At 54.3% G+C, this 18,994-nt stretch overlaps 1 protein-coding gene across 1 annotated transcript; it reads right to left on the bottom strand.

Moving 5' to 3' along the window:
- Positions 1 to 262: 262 nt before the first annotated feature.
- Positions 263 to 12,517, bottom strand: SNX33 (sorting nexin 33). The gene is made up of 2 exons (XM_058542117.1): positions 9,359 to 12,517; positions 263 to 3,257 (listed from the first exon to the last, which is right to left on the bottom strand). The coding sequence occupies exons 1-2, from the start codon at positions 10,827 to 10,829 to the stop codon at positions 3,004 to 3,006; spliced, it is 1,725 nt and encodes a 574-aa protein (XP_058398100.1). The 5' UTR covers positions 10,830 to 12,517; the 3' UTR covers positions 263 to 3,003.
- Positions 12,518 to 18,994: the final 6,477 nt, after the last annotated feature.

Below are 18,994 nucleotides of genomic sequence, written 5' to 3'. Positions count from 1 at the left end.
TCCATCCCCAACCCCCACATGTGGCCACAAAGCAGACTCCTTTCCTAGGCTGGGCCAAGACTGGGGATCAGAGGTCCCCCACCCCCATCCCAGGTCCTTGTAGCTGCCCAGGGCGGAAAGAGAGGCCTTGTTTTCCACCCCCCTCAGAGCAAAGTGAGGGAGGGAACTGGAGGCAGCTGGGCCCAGCTCCGTCTGGAACATCTGCCTGGCATGTGACTGAGGCCAGCCAGTAGGCCCTGCCACCACCAGGATGCCCCCCCACACACCAGTCCCCCAGTCTCCTGCTGAAAGGGGCTCCAGCCAGCGCAGACTGATCTCAAATTCCAACGCCCCAACCCACACAGAGATAGAAAGAAACCAGAGAGAGGGGCTGTGACATCCTCACTCCCCACCACACATACGCCTGTGCCAGCCTAGAGACCTCACGATGCCTGCAGGAGGCCTGACCCATCCCAAGACATCACATTCTGATTCTTCCAAGCCCCCCTGAGAAAAGTGTCAGACCGACTCCCTCACCCTGTGGATGGGAGGCGTGGGAGGTGGCCCTTCTCTCAAGGAAGGCGCACAAGAGGGTAATACTGTTCCCAGGGCAGGAAGCATGAACAGGGGACTTTCCAGGCACTGTGGGTTAGGAAGAGCATTCCCACCACCCCTACGCAGACTGGCCTCGGGAAGACCTCCCGCTGTGGGCAGGGTGCCCTGTGCAGAAGGCCACCTGGAGGTCAAAGCCAAGAAGAGGTTAAGGACAGGAAGGTCCCCGAGTGGGTTGGAAAATGAAGGAAGGAGGGCAGGGAGGAGGGAGGGGAAAATTCCACAGAAAGTCCCAAATCTGACCTAAATTCAGGGCCAGAGGACCATTCCAGAAGTTCCTCTGAGGACGCTCTGCCCTGAATGGGGAGCCTTTGCTGCCCCTTACCCACTGCACCTGCCACTCCTTATCCCGTCTTACTGCCGTGAGTCCCCTGGGCCCTTGGCCTGGCCAAAGCCTCCTGATGCCCGGACTCCGGCAGACCTCCCTCCTCCAAGTCCCCACTGCCCCAAAAGAGAACTGTGGTTTCACCAACATACCTCTGTCCTTCATGTGAACAGATTCCCATTCATCCTGACTGGGGCACCCCCAAGGGCACAGCTAGGGGTCCTCCTCTGTTTCCCACTTGGAAGCCACTGCAGGGCTGGGCACTCAGGACAGCTTGGGAAAGGACACAGTTTCTGAGCCCCACCCCCACCCCCCTGGACTGGGCTTTCCTGGGGGCAAGGTGGGGACATGGCTCCCTGGGGAGAGGAAACCCCTGTGGATTAGACTGTCCTGGGCACGGCCTCCTATCCCTTCTTCATGCGACCCTCAGGCCTAGATCACTAGCTCCGGGAGCAGCACAGCCAACCACCCCGCAGGACTCCACCCACTAGAGAGATGAGGCTGTGAGGTCTGGGAAGGGTGTGCATCCAGCTGGGGCCCATGGCCACCTCTAGCTCCCCAGCTAGCACCTCCCACCAGCACAGCCCTCCCCCCAACTTTTGAGGTTCTGGGGTAAATTCTGTGTCCACCACGATCTCAGAATCTGGTCCAATAGCTCCCAGGGACAATTAGGGTTCTATCCTTCCCCCATCCTCATCCCCTCCAGACCGAAACAAAAAAGTCATGCTTTTGTTATCTTAATTGTAAAAGATTTATCAAGAAAACAAGAAAGAAAGAAAAAAAGATTCAAGCAGCAGCAGCCAGGCACAGCCATGACCTCCTGGGGGGCCAGCGGTGGCACCTGTCAGTTCCCCCACCTGGCTGCTGGACCATGCCCTGGCCAGGGGGGAGGGAGTAGCCCCCTCAAGGATGTAAACATGGGTGAGAAACAGCACAATCCAACCAGGACCTGGTTGGCATCACAGTGCAGCTGGCCGTGGGCAGATGGCCCAGGATCCCTGGGGTGGTGGGTGTGTTGGCCCTGTCTTTTTCCCGTTGGATTTCCCACCGTGCAACAGGAAGGATGCTGGGGTTAACAGGGGCCGGGACCCTGGGAACCTGGGGTCCGAGCCTGCTCGGAGTGTGGGAAACTATTGCTGGTGAACTCAAATATCTGGTAACTTTTGGGTGTCCCCTCCAAGAAGGTGCCACCAGGGTCCTGGGGTCCATGGCTTGTCTCAGCACCTTGAGCCCAGGGAAAAGATGCTGCATGGTCCCCTAACCAAAGGGCAGTGGGGCTCAGCAGGTGGAGGGGAGTCAGGAGGGAGCTGGCCTGCAGCCCCTCCTGCAGAGGGCAGGGGTGGGGCAGGGACAGGGACATGGGAGCAAAGAAGATCGCTCCCCTCTGTCACACAGGCCAGAATCCCCACCGAGGTGGCCCCAAACTTGCTTAGGAAAGGTAAGGGAGAGAAGAGGGGTGTCTTCATGTCTCCATCTTAGCTATGCTGTTCCTCTCTTCCGAATGTCCTCCTATCTACTGTCCCCATTTACTGTCTGATAAGTCCTTGTCATTCTTCAAGACACTACTCAAATGTCACCTACTCCCTGGAGTCTTCCCTGACCAGCTGAATGAGTGGTCCCTTCTGTGAGCTTCCAGGAACCCCTTATTTACCATCGGCCATTCTTCATGGCCCCAGGCTGTTTCATGTCTGACCTCCGCCTTGACTGGGGACTCCCCGAGGGCAGGCGTGTTGCAGCCCTGGTGCCCGGGATCTGACCTGGGGCGGCAGCAGGCCCCTGTGTCTGCTGAATGAATGAGGGCGGGTGGCCAGGTGAGTGAGTGCCGTAGGCTCTAGGGGAGGCTAAGACCCTGGCCTGGCCTCAAGTGACTGACCAGCAGCCCAGGCCTCAGCCTAGAGGGTTCCTGGCCCCATTCTCACCCCTGTTGTGCCCCCACCTCTAAGGGGTGGAGACTTCCCCACAGGTACCCATCACTCCTCCAAAGCCCACCCCCAAGCCCCTCAGACACTGCTGGGGTGGGAGGTCTGGAGAGCAGAGTGGACTGCAGCGACCAGGCCCAGGGGCGGGGAGGGGCCAGGTGCACGGGGTCAGAGGTTGTCGTACATGCGCAGCGTCTTCTCCAGCTGCTGCGCTACCCGCTGGTAGAAGAGGATCTGCTGGCGCAGGTAGTTCTGCATCATGTGCTTGAAGTCGAGCTCACGGCGCTGGTGGAAGTGGTTCATCTCGGCCTGCAGGGCGAAGCCCACCACGCGGCAGCGCCTGCGAATGCCATCTGCCTCGTCCTGAGCCATGCGGCCCTCGTCACTCATGCGTTGGCTCTCTTTCACCTTGGCGAAGGCACCTGGCACAGGTAGAGTGGAGAACAAGGGAGGTTAGGGCTCTGGTCTCCCCTATTTGCTCCCTATACCCTCCGTGAGCCCCCCTCAAGGGCAGATGACACCCTCATCAGCTCGACTCAGACCTCGCTCCCAGACTCCAGACTGACGGTTCAGCCACCTGGGTGTCTCCACTGGCTGTCCCCCAAACTCTCACCTTCAGCACATCTTCCCTCCATACATGTGGCACCGCCAGCAGCCCACACAGGACCAGTCATAGCCCTGCTAGCTGTATTTATTTCCAAGACCAGGCTGTCCCTACCCACCACAGGCCTCATCATCTCTGACACTGGCTCCTAATTCGGCTCAGACATCACCCCCTCCAGGAAGCCTTCCCTGAGTCCCCACTGCATTAGGTGCCTCCCAATGCTCCCAAGTGCCTTGGGCTTCCCTCTAGCACAGCTCTCACCACCCAGCGGTTTCTCTGACTTTCTCCCTCGGGGCTGTGAGCTCAATGTCTCTAGCACTCAGAACAAGGCCTGCCCACAGCAGACCCTGACACATGTCTGCTGAACTGACTCAACCTGTTCCTCACTGGACTGCTACAAGAGTCCCCCACGGGTCTCCCACCTCGGTCCCAGCCTCTGAGAGGCTCTCCACAGCACCTGAAGAGCAGGTGAGCTGGGCACCCATCGCTCCGAGCCTTCCCTGGCTCCCTACTGCCTGCAGATCAAGGTCTACGCCCATGCGCCCGGCCCCTGAGGCCCTCTGGAAATTGGCCCTGCACCCATTCCACACTGACCCCAGGCTCTTTCCTACCTTCACCTCTGCCCGCTGGATCCTGATGCATAATTCAAGGCCCTGATCAGGTGCCACTTCTACACTGGAGCCTCCCGCAGTGTCCCCCGGCAGAATGCCTCTCCCATCTCACCTCTCCCCACCCCCATCACACTGCTGATTCTAAAACAGCGCCTCAAAGGCCACTTGGAGTTTTCCTTTGTGTGTGTCTCCCCCACAGACAGGCCCTGGCCCCTCCTCACCCCAGCCTCCAGGGGACTAGAGGAGGCCATTGGAATAACCAGGTAACAGATGGGGGCGGGGGGATGAACCTGGGCAGGGGACCCAATTTGGAAGAATCTGAGTGAATCAATAAGCAGTTGGTGAGTGAATCTCGGTTCTGAATTAACAGGCACTTGACTAATCCTGCACTGAAGCCAGTGGGGGGAGGAGGAGGCAGGTGGCCTGTGCCTGGCACTCGTTCCTCCCAGGGCTGTAGGAATCACCGTGCAGAGAAGAGTCAGGAGGTAGGAAGGGTGGGCATGGAGGAGAGCACACTCCTGGAGCACTTCAAAGTAACCACCGCACACAAACAGCACACTCATTATCAACGCTCCCACTTCTTTAAGGAGGCCTCTGAGGGTATTCTTTTTACTCTCACTCAAGTTGTCCGATGCATTCAAGGTCCATTTATTGAGCATTTACTATCTGCCAGGCCCGGGGCTCTATATGCTAGAATAACTCTGGATGCCTTCAGAAGGAGCAGCATCCATGTTACCTGGCAAGTCCGTGGCTAATTGGCTAAAAGTGGCATTTCTGGCAAACAGACTCAGTTTGGAGAGTCTCCATGGCTGCTCACACACAGGACCCAAAAAACTCTACAGTCGCCAGCTCCCAGTCCATTCAGTCCTTCCTCCACCTTCCCTGAACCACCTCCTACCTCCTGCCCCATCCCGACTGCCCAGGCCTGGGCAGCAGAAGACAGATCACCCCACAACCCAGGATGAAGACCCAATAAGAGCCTTCAGAGCTGGAGAGGCCCTAAAGGCCAGCTGTCCAACCCCCACCTCCACCCCACTACTGTGTAGGGGAAACTGAGGCCCCAAGGGGGAGGGACTTGCCCAGGGGTTCCTAGCTTCCTTCCTGCCCCATAAGTGGGAGATGCCTGGCCCAGAGGTATCCCCCGACAGCTGGAGAGTGGACACCACTTCTACTGCAGGGACCCCAGGCTGAGTCTTCCAGGCATTTGTGTGGGGTCCCCCAAAAATGGACTCGGGGATCTGAGAAGGTTCCAAGGAGTAGGAAGGACCATAAGAAAGAAGGTAGAAAACAGCAAGACAAAGAAACTGGAGTTAAGCTTTAGCAAAAGGAACCTACTAGAAGGCAAGACACTGAACTAGCCTGGATTTCACCTGCCTAAAAAGTCTGGGTGCAGTAAGGGTGGACCTGTACTCAAGAGGGCTTTTCTTGCCCATGGCCTTGGAGGAAGGAAAGGCCCCTTTTGTTGAGGAGGAGACTGAGGCCCAAATAATAGGAATGAATCTATTGCAATTGCTAGGTATCCACAGACAGGCAGGGAGCCAGGGAGGGGGAGCAAAGGCCACAGGGGTGAGGGGGAGGTGAAAGCCCCACCCTGCTCTCTGTCACCTCTCGACCTTGTGACTCAAATCTGGGGCCAGGACCAGCTAACACCAATGTGCCCCAGCGACCCGCTGGAAGTCAGGGTTCAGCCCTGTCCAGCATCTCCTCAACATTCCTCTAAGGACTCAACCTGAGTGCTGAGGACCCAGGGGAGCCTCCTGCCCTGGCAGTTGTCCCATGGGCTGGGTCCCAGGAATGGGGAAAGGAGGGTTGGAGCCTCAGAGCTCCAGGGTCCCAGACATTCCCTAAGCTCCCACCTAATCCCTCTTGTCCCCACCTCTTGGAGGGAGTTACCACCACCCCAGGTTGGAGACAGGAGGTCGGAGTCCTAGTCCCAGCTGTGTCACTTTCAGCAAGCCACTGCTCTCGCCTGGGCTGCAGGTCTCCCCACTGTCAAATGGAACAGGTGGGCCTAGATGTGATGCTGTTCACAACTGCTCACAGCGGTACAGTGCTTCAGTTTCCACATCTGTAAAATGGGATCATAATAGCACTTGCCCGATAGTATAGTGGAGGTTTAAATGAACTAATACGTATAAAGTACTTAGGACTGACATAAAATAAGAGCTCAAGATGGTACGTGCCACTGTGTGCGAACTCCTTTTCTGTCACAGCAAAAACCAGCTGGTGGTCACTTGTGGCGATATGATTCTCTTTGTTTATGGAAGCCTAGGAGGGGAGGTCGAGGGAGGGTTAGCTGATGGCCCAGAACACAGAGGCTGGACCCACCTGTCCCCCAGGCAAGAGCTTGGTCCTGCAAGGGCCACTTTGCCTTGGCCAACCTGTGAGTTCCATGGCCCCTCCATGCAAGCTCTGTGGTCCTGGGCTTGCCTCCAGCCCACCAAGGATGCCAGCAGAGTGAGTGCTAGAGCCCCAAGCCTCCCTCCCTCCTCCTTCCCCTTCTGGCTCATCTACCGCAGGTGGCCATCCCTTGGGGAGCTCCTTCCCCCATCTGTCCGGCACAGTGGAAACAGCCTGGGCTGTGGGGTCAGATACACCTGGCTCCAGTTCCTGCTCTGCATATCATCCCACCTCACCGCGCCTCGTCTGTACAATGGAGGGGACCATACTGACCTCCCTGGCTTATGACGAGCCTTAGGACAGAGCCCAGCCCTGGCTGGCTCTCAGGTAGGGGACCACAGGACCCAGCTTGCCCTGTTGTCCCAGGGTAACTATTACTAGGGCACCCTTTCAACCCCAAACTGCCCTGGCATGGACAGCTAACTATAGGGTTGCCCTTCTCTTAGGAGACTCCTGGACTGAGTTCCAGGGGCTGAGCCAGCAGGAAGATGGGCTGGTGGGCGTCATCTCAGCGCCGACCACACTCCACATCCCATTCTACTAACGTGGACGTGGAGGGGAGAAAACTCTTTCAAGGTCACCTCAGAGGCAACGTTTGTCCAAATCCTGGTCTCCTGACCCTGCGTAGGCCTTCCGTCTCCTTCCTTTCATGGCCTCTCCCATACACTCGCCATCCGTTCAGATGTCCGGACAAGCTGGAAAGAATCCAGGGACCCAGGACCCAACTTTCCTGCTCCTTCCTCTGAGAAAGGGATCCACCTGCAGGGCCACCATGGGACCCCTCCTCCCCCAAACCCCCTCCCTAACTCACCCGACCACAGGCCTGGGAGTGGCAATGCAGAGCCCAGACAAGGAAGAGTAAGCCCAGAAGGGCTTGGCCTATTGGGGAGGAGTCCTCCGGGGGAGGGAAGGTAGGTCGGCCTCTGTCTGAGGTTGAATGCATCACCCAGAGGACTGTTGGCCCCTCACTCTTAGAAACACCTCCAGTGGAGACTCAGAAATGGCCTCTCTCAGCTCTGTCTCCCTGCCCCGGAGTCAGAAAGTCCAGTCTGGCTCCACTCCCTCCTGCTTCAATGTGAGCCTGGGAGCACTGGGTATGGGGTTGCCTTCCTGCCCCAGCTCTGCCCTGGGTGAGTGTCCCCAGGCACTGCATGGGGACAGCTGTTTAATCACTGTGCCCTGCTGCCCTCGTCCCCCTGCCCACACAGGAACACGCCATCCAAGGAGCTGGTTGAACCAGCTTCCCAGGCCCTAGCACAGCAGTGCGCGTGGCTCTACTTCCGCACAAGGAGACACCTGCCCCAGTGGGCCCGAGCCAGCCCTGGGCCACCTCCCCTGCCCTATCCCTGCCCCAGAGCTCAGAGTCAGCTCTAACGTATCACTCTATCCTCGACCAGACCCTCCCCAGGAGTACCATGTCCACCCCCCCCCCCACTTTGAGGGCCTAAGAGCTCACTGCTCCACCCTCCCAGTTTTATTGATCAAAAAACTAAGGCCCAGAGAGGGGAAGGCACTTCCCAGAGACACACAGCAAATCGGGGGCAGAGCCAAGACTAGAACTCAGGCCTCTGGTCTCCTGAAGCTGAAAGAAGAGGGAAGGAGGAGGAGAGGAATGTGGAGATGAGAAAAAAAAGGGCAGAGAAGAGAAAGAGGAAGAGAAAGTGAGGGGAGAAAGGAGGCTGGGAGCTGGAGAAGGTCTAGAAGTCAACTCCCGGTAAAGGAGAGCAGGGCTGGTTACTCCAGACTCTCCTGGGTACTGAGGTAGGGAGTGGCGTTTGCTGTCCCCCAGGCTCAGTCCAAAGGCCTGCCTCCTGGTCCCCCCCAGAGGAAAATCTCCCCACCAAGCCAGGCCTGACCTCAGGGCCTAGAGGCCAGGGAGCCGGCCCCACGCCCTGCAGACGTTCTTCCTGAGTTACCAAGCAGCCCCAGGGAGAACCACACCTCTCTCCTGACATCTGCCCTGCCTGTTGTCCCCAGGACTGAGCCACCTGCCCGGTCAGCCACTGACTCACTGCTCAGGCAAGAAAGTAAGTCAGGCTCGGGAAAGGGGAGTCACATGGGCCATGCGGGTAGTGCTCTGGACCCCTGGTTCCTCCCCCAGCCCAGCCCGGGTGCCCCTAGGTGACCCGGGATGAGTCACTTCCCTGGCAGTTCCTTGACAGCCCCACAGTAACAGAGGGGGGCCCATCCTGTCCCTCCCCCAAGGAGGGGGCCGTGAGAACTGAAAACACGGCTGGCCTTGGGAGGCGGCCAACATGGATGTGTCCTTGGGGAGGTGCAGGAGGAAAGGTCATTCCTAGCTGGGCCACGGACTCCCTGTGCAACGACCCTTCTGTGAACACCAGCTTCTTCATCTGCACAATGGGGACAGTGACCCTCCCGCACACGGATAGGGAGCTCACAGATAGGATATGCAGCGGTGAGACCAGACTTCGAAGCTGCAAAGGCAGGGAGAGGAGCTTGTGAGGAGTGGGAAGACAGGCCACACTCTGTGCTCTTGTTATCTGGGTCTGTGTCCATGTCCCTCATGAGCCTGTGGGCTCCTCAAGGGCAAGGCCTGGGCCCTGCTTATCTCCATGTCCCCAGACCCAGCCTGATACCTTGAAGGCTCAGAGCATGATGGGTAAATGAGTAAATGAGACAGAAACAGAGAAAATGAATGAATGAATGAACAAACAGACAACAAGAAGGTAAACAGCGAGCTCTATGAGGACAGGGACCAGACCTATCCACAGTAATATCCCTGCACCCACCACATGGGAGGTGCTCAACACACTTGTGGAATGAATGAATGAGACAGACGGAAAGACCAGACGAGCCGCTCTGTTCTGTCCAGGCCATTCTCAGATCCCCGGTGCCCAGCAGAGTGCAGACTCAGTAAGGGTCTCCTGCCTGCACTGAGTCTTACCTTTCTGCAGGTGGATGATGTCGGGGAAGTTGGAGAGCAGGCCCTGGTAGAGAGACAGTGTGTCAAGCATCTGGAAGAGGTCGTTCTTGGGCTGCTCAGCGAACATCTCACCCACGGCTTCATAGGTACGGCCCGTGTGAGAAATGGCGCTGTTGAGGGCTTCAGAGCTAAAGGGGGGATCCATCTGGAAGGAATGACTGATGGCCTGGAAGGCACTGCCGAGCTTCTGGAATTCCTTGCGGAAGCCCCCCACATGCTTGCGCACCAGCTCCGATGCTACAGTGCTGAGCTGCAGGACGCTGTCATCCATCTTCTTGCTGAAGGCCTTGAAGGTATCCACACGGTCCTCCACATCCTGCAGGTCCTGGTGCTCTGTGGGGATCTGGAAGGTGAGCAGGAAGCTGGCACCCACCATCTCGTCCTTCTCTGCCCGGCGTTTGCCCATCTTCCACTGCTTGTCATCCAAGCAGCTGAGGAAATGCTGGAAGCCCTCATACTGGGACAGCACAGGGTGGCTGGTCATGTGGTCCATCCAGAGGATGAGCCGCCGCTTCCGCTTCTCAATGAAGTCCTCCTCGAAGCGGCCTGTGGCCTGCTTCTCTGGCAGGTGGGGCACTGAGATGACAGTGAACTTGTGCAGCAGGCGGTTGTAGAGCCAGTCAAAGTGTTTGTAGCGCCGGTAGACAGGTGAGCCAGCGTGGGTGGGCGTGAGCTTGTAGGAGATATAGCTTTTGATGCCCTTGAATTTGGTCTGTTTGGTGGGGTCTTCCACGGAGCAGGCAAATGGGTGGGGGTTGGCCTTCCACTGGGGGCCACGAGGGCCCATTTCAATGGAGTATGTCTCAGCAATCTTGGCCATCATGGGCACATCACCCAGGATGAAGGCCTCCACTCCAGAGCGCACGAAGCACGAGAAACGGTTAAGATTGCGCCCCACCACACTGCCTCGCTTGGCAGATGCCAGGCTGTCCTGCCGCTCCAGAGGTGGCTTTGGCCGGAAGGCCATGTGCTGGCTGGGGTAGGCACCAGGGTAGGAGAGGTTGAGTGGTGGGTGCCCATTGGTGCCCAGCCCACCAGCCCGTGGCTCCTCCACCACTGTGCATCCATCGTCCCAGTCATCCCAGTCATCATCATCGTCCTCCTCGAAGCTGCCTGGGTTTGAGAGGAAGCCACTGCCCCCACCACTCCTGGAAGGGTTGGCCACACTGGAGCTGTCATACAAGCTCACCTGGGTGCCCAGAGAGCCTGCAGGGCTGCCGGAATAGTCAGCATGGTTGGAGCTGGTGCCAGAACGGATGATCTCCACGTAAGAGGCGGGGAAGAGCCCTGTCTCACCACGGCTGTTCTGACCCTGCAGCCAGCCATCCAGCGAGGTCTCACTGAAGATGACAAGGTCCTCATCCTGCTGGATGCTGATTTCCTCCTTGTTCTCACTGCGGAAGTCATAGAGGGCTCGGCCTTTCAGTGCCATGGCTGGGCCAGTGGTAGAGAAAGATGAGGAGAGGGTCCTGCCCAGAACTGGGGACACTCACTACGGTGTCCAAGAATGCACTAGCGACTCAAGGCCTGCCACAGCAACTCAGTCTCTCAGCCCCTTAGGCAGGGTCTCTGCACCCACAGATGCTGTCCAGCCTTCCTCTCTTCAAAACAATGTCCATGGCCCAGAAACTGCCCTTTCTGGTCTCCCAGCACACACATGTGAGCAGGGAGGGCTCATGTCCATAGTCTTTCTCCCTTCCCTTGGCAGCTCCTGAGGGGGATGTCTCTCTTTCTCCCACTCCCAGAAGAAAAGTCAAGTGACTGGGAGAAACCAGCTCAGAGAGGGCAAGAATTCACCACTCTCCACTGGAACAATGTTCTAAAATAGAAGAGAATCGCTCAGAAACCACCGTTCCAGAAATCCCGGCAGCTCTGGCTCCCAGCTCCTTCTGTCTCCTCAGGCCTTGGGAGGCTCTCACATTCCTCTGCAGATCTGCCCCTTCCTCCTTCCTCCTCCTCCTCTTGGGCCACTGGGTTTTCAGAAATCCAGAAAATCCAAGAGGGGCAAGGAGAAAAGCAGCAGCCTCCTGAATCGAGTCCAAGGGTGGATGTGTCCGGCTTCACAACAAGCCAGGCAGGGAAAACAAGGACTGAGGCTTACACAACAGGCCGCCAACTCTTCAACCCCGGCGGCCCAGCCCGGCCCCCAGCCGGCTGGGGCGCCCTCTCCCCGCCCCTCAAGTGGCCAGCCCCCACCTCTGAGACGGAGAGGGCGCGACGAGGCGCTCAGGCGACTTCTGGTCACTAGCTGCGTGGCCTCTTTTGTTTGCCTAATTCCCCAGCAGTCTCTGAGCCTGAAGCTGACCCTGATCGCAGTCCAAGGACCCCCGCCCAAAAGTAAACCCCGCAGCAACCGGTCCCGGCGCGCTAGACAAGCAGACCCCCACCCCTCGCGCGCACGCACACACTCAACAGGAGTTTGGAGAGTGAGCTCCCGCGAGCTGATGGCGCACCCGGCCGTCTGTCCTTCCGTCCTCCTCTCGGCCCCGCGGGGTCCAGCCGGTGGACGGCGAGCTGAGCCCCCAGCCCGCCTTCAACTCCAGCACTAGCAGTCCCTCTGCGCAGCCAGCGATAAACCAGCTCCAAAACAAAAAAAGGCGATTCCGGGAGGTGGCGTCCCGAGGAAGGAGGGAATAGCTGAGGGGGGACGTGAGGGGTGGAGAGAGAGAGGGAGGGAGGAAAAGCAGGCTGGGGAATTGGGCAAACTCCACAGCACTTCCGTGCGTCCGGGCTGGGCAGGGACGGCCCGGCTCCGCCCTCCCGCGGGCCTGGGGCGCTGGAGCCGGGGCTCCCGCCTCCTCCTCGCTTCTCTCCTGGCCGTCGCCCTCACTCGCTCGCGCTGAGATCGGAATGCGAGAGGGAGGAGACGACCCGGGAAGTAGGGGCCCGCGGGCCTCCGGGACCAGTCCCTAGGGCGGCCGCACTCCCGAGCCCGTCCGGCCTCGCAGTGAGACGTCTCTCGCCCCGCCGGGCTTGAGAGCCGCGCGGGGGAGCTCGCCAGCCGCCGCCGCCTAGCCTCCTGGACTCTGTCACTCTCCTGCCTTTTCCGTGACGCAAGTGGAGGAAAACTCGAAAGTTTGCAAAGTGTGGGGCTACCAGGAGGGCTCCAGAGCCGGGACCCGGGGGGGAAGGGATTGAGGAAGGGTGCGTGGAGAGCCGCGGACGCCCCCCTACCCGTCCCCTTCTCCCCGCCCCCGCCCCCAGCGTGGCGCAGCCCCGGAATTGTTCGCTGGAGGGGGCCCCAGAGCCAGCTGCGCCCTCACCAGAAGAAGCCTGAGCGACCTGGGATACTGGCCTCTTCAGGTCCTAATACCCTGACCAGACAGGGCCAGGAGCACTCCTGCCCTGGGCGACTTCCTTCAGGGGGAAGGACAAGACCCTATATCTGTAGCGGCAGGGAGCAAGCTCAGGCACGATCCAGTTCCATGTTGCTTTGTGCGGCTGGGAAGACTGGAAGTTCTGTCTTCGCCAGCAGCAGCGAGGAGAAAGGGGTGGTTGGGGTAGGCTTCCGAGAGGAGGCGAAGGGGATTTGACCCTTAGTCAGCCCATCCGGAACACTGGGCGTTAACTTTGGCAGGCACTGTGCTGGGCACTGGGGATTACTGCACAACAAGGCAGTCCGGGTTCCTGCCCTGGAGAGTTTACAATCCGCCCTCTTGTCCTTAATTCATCCGTTGTCTCCGTCTTATTCATTAAATCATGCACTCAAGGAAACATTAACTGAGTAACTATTCCGTACCAGGCCCCCTGGGCTACAAACACAAATAAGACATTATCCTTCCAGCAGCTCAGATGTGTTGACAAGTAAACAGATGCTCCCTGCTCAGTGTGACCAATGCCAGGAAATGAGAGTGGGAGAGCACCTATCCCAGCCTGGGTGGAGCAAGGATGAAGGAAGGCTTCCTGGAGGAGGTGCCTAAGGTGAGGCAAAGGTTTCAGCCCCTACTCTCCTTCCCGGCTGTGCCCTGGCACCTTGCCTACCTACCCCCTCTAACCAGAACTTCCTTCCGTCTCATTCTCACTCTTCCCACTTGTTGCAGATGAACTGGCACAAAGTAGTGCTGCTAAAGGTGTGCACCTTTGGCTGTACTGAGGGGTATGATCTGCAGGCCTCTGGCTACAAACCCAGTTTCATGAGTGCAGTGAGTAGATCCAGTTCCCTATGCAGGGCTGGCATTTGACCAGAATAAAGGCTTATGTAGTACAAACCTCAGAAGCCCAGGTATTAATTTGCACAGAGAAATACAACTGTCAGGCAGCCCTGAATTTTTGCATCAATAGCCCAAGGCAGTTTGGGCTGCTTCTTGAGAAGCCCAGTTACCGGAAGGTTAGCCCCATGAACTTGGAACCCCCAGGATGGGAAGAGGGGATGGTATGACAAGTCTCTCAGCCAAGAAACCTTGAGATCTTGTCCCCTGCCACAGGGGCAGCCTTGATCCTAAGGACTCAGTTCAGCCTAGTATCTCCACGGCCAGAGCCAGTATATATGTTTCCCCCAGATGCTTTTGGGACACTCCTTTTCTATGATCTCTCTTCTGTTCACCTAGCCTCTCGCCAGGCTGGGTTTGACAATAGCAACTAGTTTAGTGCTTGCTGAGTGCTAGACACTGTTGTAACCATTTTACCTTTATTGGCTCACTTAATACAGTTGATGGGATTTCTGCTCACCCAACTAGGGTCCTAGTCCAGCCCCGCCCCCCTAAAATGTTCCCAGCCACCACCTTGATGGCCTTTAGTTGTTTCCCAAACACTTCAGTCACACATTTACAGATCAACCATCTTGGATTTACTCCCACATCTATTCTGGGTGGGTTTTTCTCTCAGGGGCCACCCTTATTTACAGGTTCTTGGCGGAAACTCACTCTTCAGCCTCACAGAAATTTCCAGAACCCGTATCTTTCATTCCCTCCCTTCCAGGGACCCTCTTAAAGCCTAGGGGTAACAGAACCCCTGGTCGCTAGTCTCAGAAAATTGCACTAACCTTTGTGGTTTTCCTACACTCTGCCCATTTCTTTGGAAAAAGTCCCTTTGTTAAATTATCCTCACATTATTCTAATTGGAGTGTGGTCTCTTTCCTGCTGGGACCCTGATTTGTGCACAGGAAACAGCATCCATCCCCCATCCAGGCATCTACCTTTCCTCCTTTAGGAAGGAAGTCAGCAAGGGAGAACCGTGGCCAGTGGCTTCCCGGCTGGTGGCAGCATAGAGGACACACTGGACTATTACTGTAGTAATGCAGACAAGAGATAATGAGGGCCTGAGGTAGCGGAGGGGTAATGGGCTAGGGAGTAGTAACTCTGGGAGTTTATGGAGGTAGAATTGACAGAAATGGCAACCAACAAGATGTAGGTATTGAGGAAAAAGTCAATTCACATCTCGAAAGAATAGATTCTCGACTCCACTTCCCCCACCCTCATTTCTACTACTGCCTCATTTCTCTGCCTGCCTTTGCAGCAAAATTCCTCAAAACAGCCATCTCTGCTAGCTATGTACAATTTCTTTCCCCCCTTCTCTTCTTAAACGCCTCTAGCCAGTCTTCCACCCTCACATTCCACTGAAACTATTCTTGTCAAGGTCATCAGTGACCTGTTATTCTCCGTCCTCCTCTTACTCAACCTCTCAGCAGCATTTGACCAGGTTGATCACCCCTTCCCCCGGATACACTTTCTTCACTTGCACTGGGGAGACCGTAATCTCCTGGTCCCCCCTCTACCTCGCTGGTTCATCCTCTTCTCTCCAATAATTCTTAACACTAGAGTGACTACAGGAGAGTGATCCTCTTGTCTTTTCTATCCATATTCACTCCTTCGATGATCTCACCCAGGCTCATGGCTTCAAACACCATCTATCTGCCAATAACGCCTTTTTTTTTTTTTTTTTAATCTCCAGCCTAATTTCCCTAAAATTCCAGACTCCCATATCTTTCTCCTTGACATCTCCCCTTGGGTGTCTAATAGACATCTCCAACCCAACATGTGCGAAATTGAATTTATGATCTTGCCCCCCAAACTTGTTCTACTTGGTAGCCTTCCCAATCTCAGGTGATGAGTACTTTCTTCCACTTGCTTGGGCCAAAACCTGGAGCCATCCCTGACTCTTCTCATCATCCTGGGACTCCTCTCTCACTGGCATCTCACTACTGCTCTCCTGGTCCCAGAAACCATCTTTCTCACCTGAATCACTGCAACAGCTTCCTAATGGTCTGTGTTTCCACTCCTGCCTCCTGACAGTCTCTTTTCAACACAGCAGTTAGAGTTATCCTTTTAAAACATAAGTTAGGGGTCTGGCCCAGTGGCGTAGTACTTAAGTTCGTGTGCTCTGCTTCAGTGACCCGGGGTTCATGGGTTCGGATCCCAGGCACGGACATATGCACTGCTCATCAAGCCATGCTGTGGCAGTGTCCCATATATAAAGTAGAGGAAGATGGGCACGGAGGGTAGCTCAGCAACAATCTTCCTCAAGCAAAAAGAGGAGGATTGGCAACAGATGTTAACTCAGGGCCAATCTTCCTCACCAAAAAAAATAATAAAAATAAAAAATAAATAAAATAAAACTTAAGTTAGATGTCAGTCCTCTGCTCAAAACCCTTCAGTGTCCTCATCTCACTCACAAAAAAAGCCAAAGTCCTTATTACCTGGGCCTATGAGCCTCTGTTATCTGAGCATCCTTTCCTCCCCTCCTAGCCCACTCTGCTCCAGGCAAGATGGCTTTGTTACTCCTCTTCTGAGACGTCAGGCACATTCCTGTCTTAAGGCATTTGCACCATGTCCTCTTCCTGAAATGTTCTTCCCCCAGATACCCACATGGCTAAACCCCTATAAAATATCACCTTCTCAATAAGACCTATCCTGACATGCCCTATTTAAAATTACAGCCCTGGGGCCGGCCCCGTGGCTTAGCAGTTAAGTGCGGTTAAGTGCGCGCTCCGCTGCTCGTGGCCCAGGTTCGGATACCGGGCGCACACCGACGCGCCGCTTCTCCAGCCATGCTGAGGCCGCGTCTCACGTACAGCAACTAGAAGGATGTTCATCTATGACATACAACTATCTACTGGGGCTTTGGAGGAAAAAAATAAATTAATTTAAAAAATTAATAAAATAAAATAAAATTACAGCCCATCCTCTCCCCAAGCTCTCCTATATCCTGCTGTTTTGATTCATAACACTTATCACCTGCTAACATGTATAATTCACTTTATTATGTTTATCGTCTGGGGAGAAGGAAGTTAACCAAGAGTCCTGCTGCAGACATGTTGAGCAAGGGCTGAAGATGGAAGAGAGTGAGACTGGGGGAATAAGAAGGGTGGGGATGAAGTGCAAACTAGGGGAAGATACCTGTACCATATATAACTGGTTAAGGATTAATACCCAGAATATATAAAGATTCTTCTGTGGGGCTGGCCCTGTGGCATAGCCATTATGTTCCTGTGTTCCGCTTTGGCGGCCCAGCGCTTGCCGGTTCAGATCCTGGTTGCAGACCTACTCACCACTCAGCTCATCAAGCCATGCTGAGGTGGCTTCCCATATAGAAGAACTATAACTCTACAACTATGATACACAACTATGTATGGGGCTTGGGGAGGGAAAAAAAAAAGAAAAAGAGGAAGATTGGCAACAGATGTTAGCACAGGGCCAATCTCCCTCAAAAAAAAAACAATTCTTCTGGATATATATATCCAGAATATATAAACATCTTCAAATCAATTAGAAACAAAAGCAAATAATCTGTATTAATTTCCTATTGCAGCTGTAACAAATTATCACAAACTTAGTGGCTTAAAACAACACAAATTCATTATCTTACAGTACTGGAGACCAGAAATCCAAATTGGATCTCACTGGGCTAAACCCAAGTTGTCAGCAAGGTCTGTGTTCCTTCTGGAGGCTCTAGGTAAAAATCCATTTCTTTGCCTTTTGCAGCTTTGAGAGGCTGCCCACGTTCCTCTGCACTTGGCCCCTTTTCATCTTCAAAGCCAGCAACCACATCACTCAGACTTCTGCTTGCATCACCACATCTCCTCTGACTCTTCTGCCACCCTCATTCACTTATAAGGACTCTTGTGATTACCTGGGACCCACCCAGATAATCCAGGATAATCTTACCTCTGAAAATCCTTTATTTAATCACATCTGCAAAATCCCTTTTGTCATGTGACGTAACATATTTACAAATTCTGGCTGGACATCTTTGGGGAACCATTCTACTTACCACACAATCCAATGGAAAAATAGACAAAAGACATGAAGAGGCATTCCATACAGGAGGAAAAACATATGAAACTTTTATTCATCAGGGAAATGCAAATTAAAATCACAATGAAATACCATCACACACTCACCAGATTGGCAAACATTTAAAAAAACTAACAACCAAGTGTTGATGAGGACGAAGAGCAGAGGGAACACTCATGCACTGCCAAAGGAGTATAAACTGGTACAACCCCTTTGGGAAACAATTTGGCAATATCTAGTGAGGTTGAACATGCACATACTTTATAACTCAGCAATTCTACTCCAAGATATATACTAGAAGCTATTGCATATGTGCAACAGGAGACCTACAATAATGTTAACAGAAGCACTGCTAAAAACAGTCCCTTCAGGGCTGGCCGGTAGCTTGGCAGTTAAGTGCGCGTGCTCCTCTACTGGCGGCCCGGGTTCGGGATCCCGGGCGTGCACCGACGCACCACTTCTCCGGCCATGCTGAGGCCGCGTCCCACATACGGCAACTAGAAGGATGTGAAACTATGATGTACAACTATCTACTGGGGCTTTGGGGAATAAAAAAGGAGGAGGATTGGCAATAGATGTTAGTTCAGAGACGGTCTTCATCAGCAAAAAGAGGAGGATTAGCATGGATGTTAGCTCAGGGCTGATCTTCCTCACACACACACACACACACACACAAAAACAGTCCCTTCAAAAAATTCCAATAGGAAAATGGATTAATAAATTAGATAGAGCCAAATAATAAATTAGATAGAGCCAAACAATGGAATGTTATGCAGCAGCAAAAAAAAAAACAAAGCAACTACAGCTACATATAATAAACTCCATATGGTGTGATGTCGTCTAAGCAACAACTTCTCAAATGTCAGTGTGCATACGCTTTACCTGGGGATCTTGTTAAATGCAGATTCTGATTCTGCAGGTCAGGAATGGGGCCTGAAGTTCTGCATTTCCAAAAAGCTCTCTGCTGATCCATAGGCTACACTTAGAGTAAGAAGCTTCTCAGAGGGGACGTATGTATGATGATAAAAGTATTCTCCTTTTTAAACAAAAGGTAAAAATAAACACAAAATTCAGGAGAATAGATACTTTACCTCTGGCTGGGGGAGTGGCTGGAATAGGTAGATGAAATGGTTCTGGTGACGTTTTCTTAAACTGGCTGTTGGGTTCATAAGTATTCATTATACTTTATAATCTACATATGTCACATATTATTTTCCATATACCAAGTATATTTAAAAAGACAATGAAAAGCACACAAAAATAAAACAAAATGATCAGCGAAGAAGCTAGGTGGCGTCAAAGGCTTGGGCAAATAAAGAAGTGAGTCTTACAGCGTTACACTCAGATATAATTTGCAGATATAACA

This window comes from Diceros bicornis, chromosome 5, assembly GCF_020826845.1.
Source record: "Diceros bicornis minor isolate mBicDic1 chromosome 5, mDicBic1.mat.cur, whole genome shotgun sequence".
Lineage (NCBI taxonomy): Eukaryota > Metazoa > Chordata > Mammalia > Perissodactyla > Rhinocerotidae > Diceros > Diceros bicornis.
The sequence above is the reverse complement of the archived record's forward strand: the minus strand, read 5'-3'. Positions and strand labels throughout refer to the sequence as shown.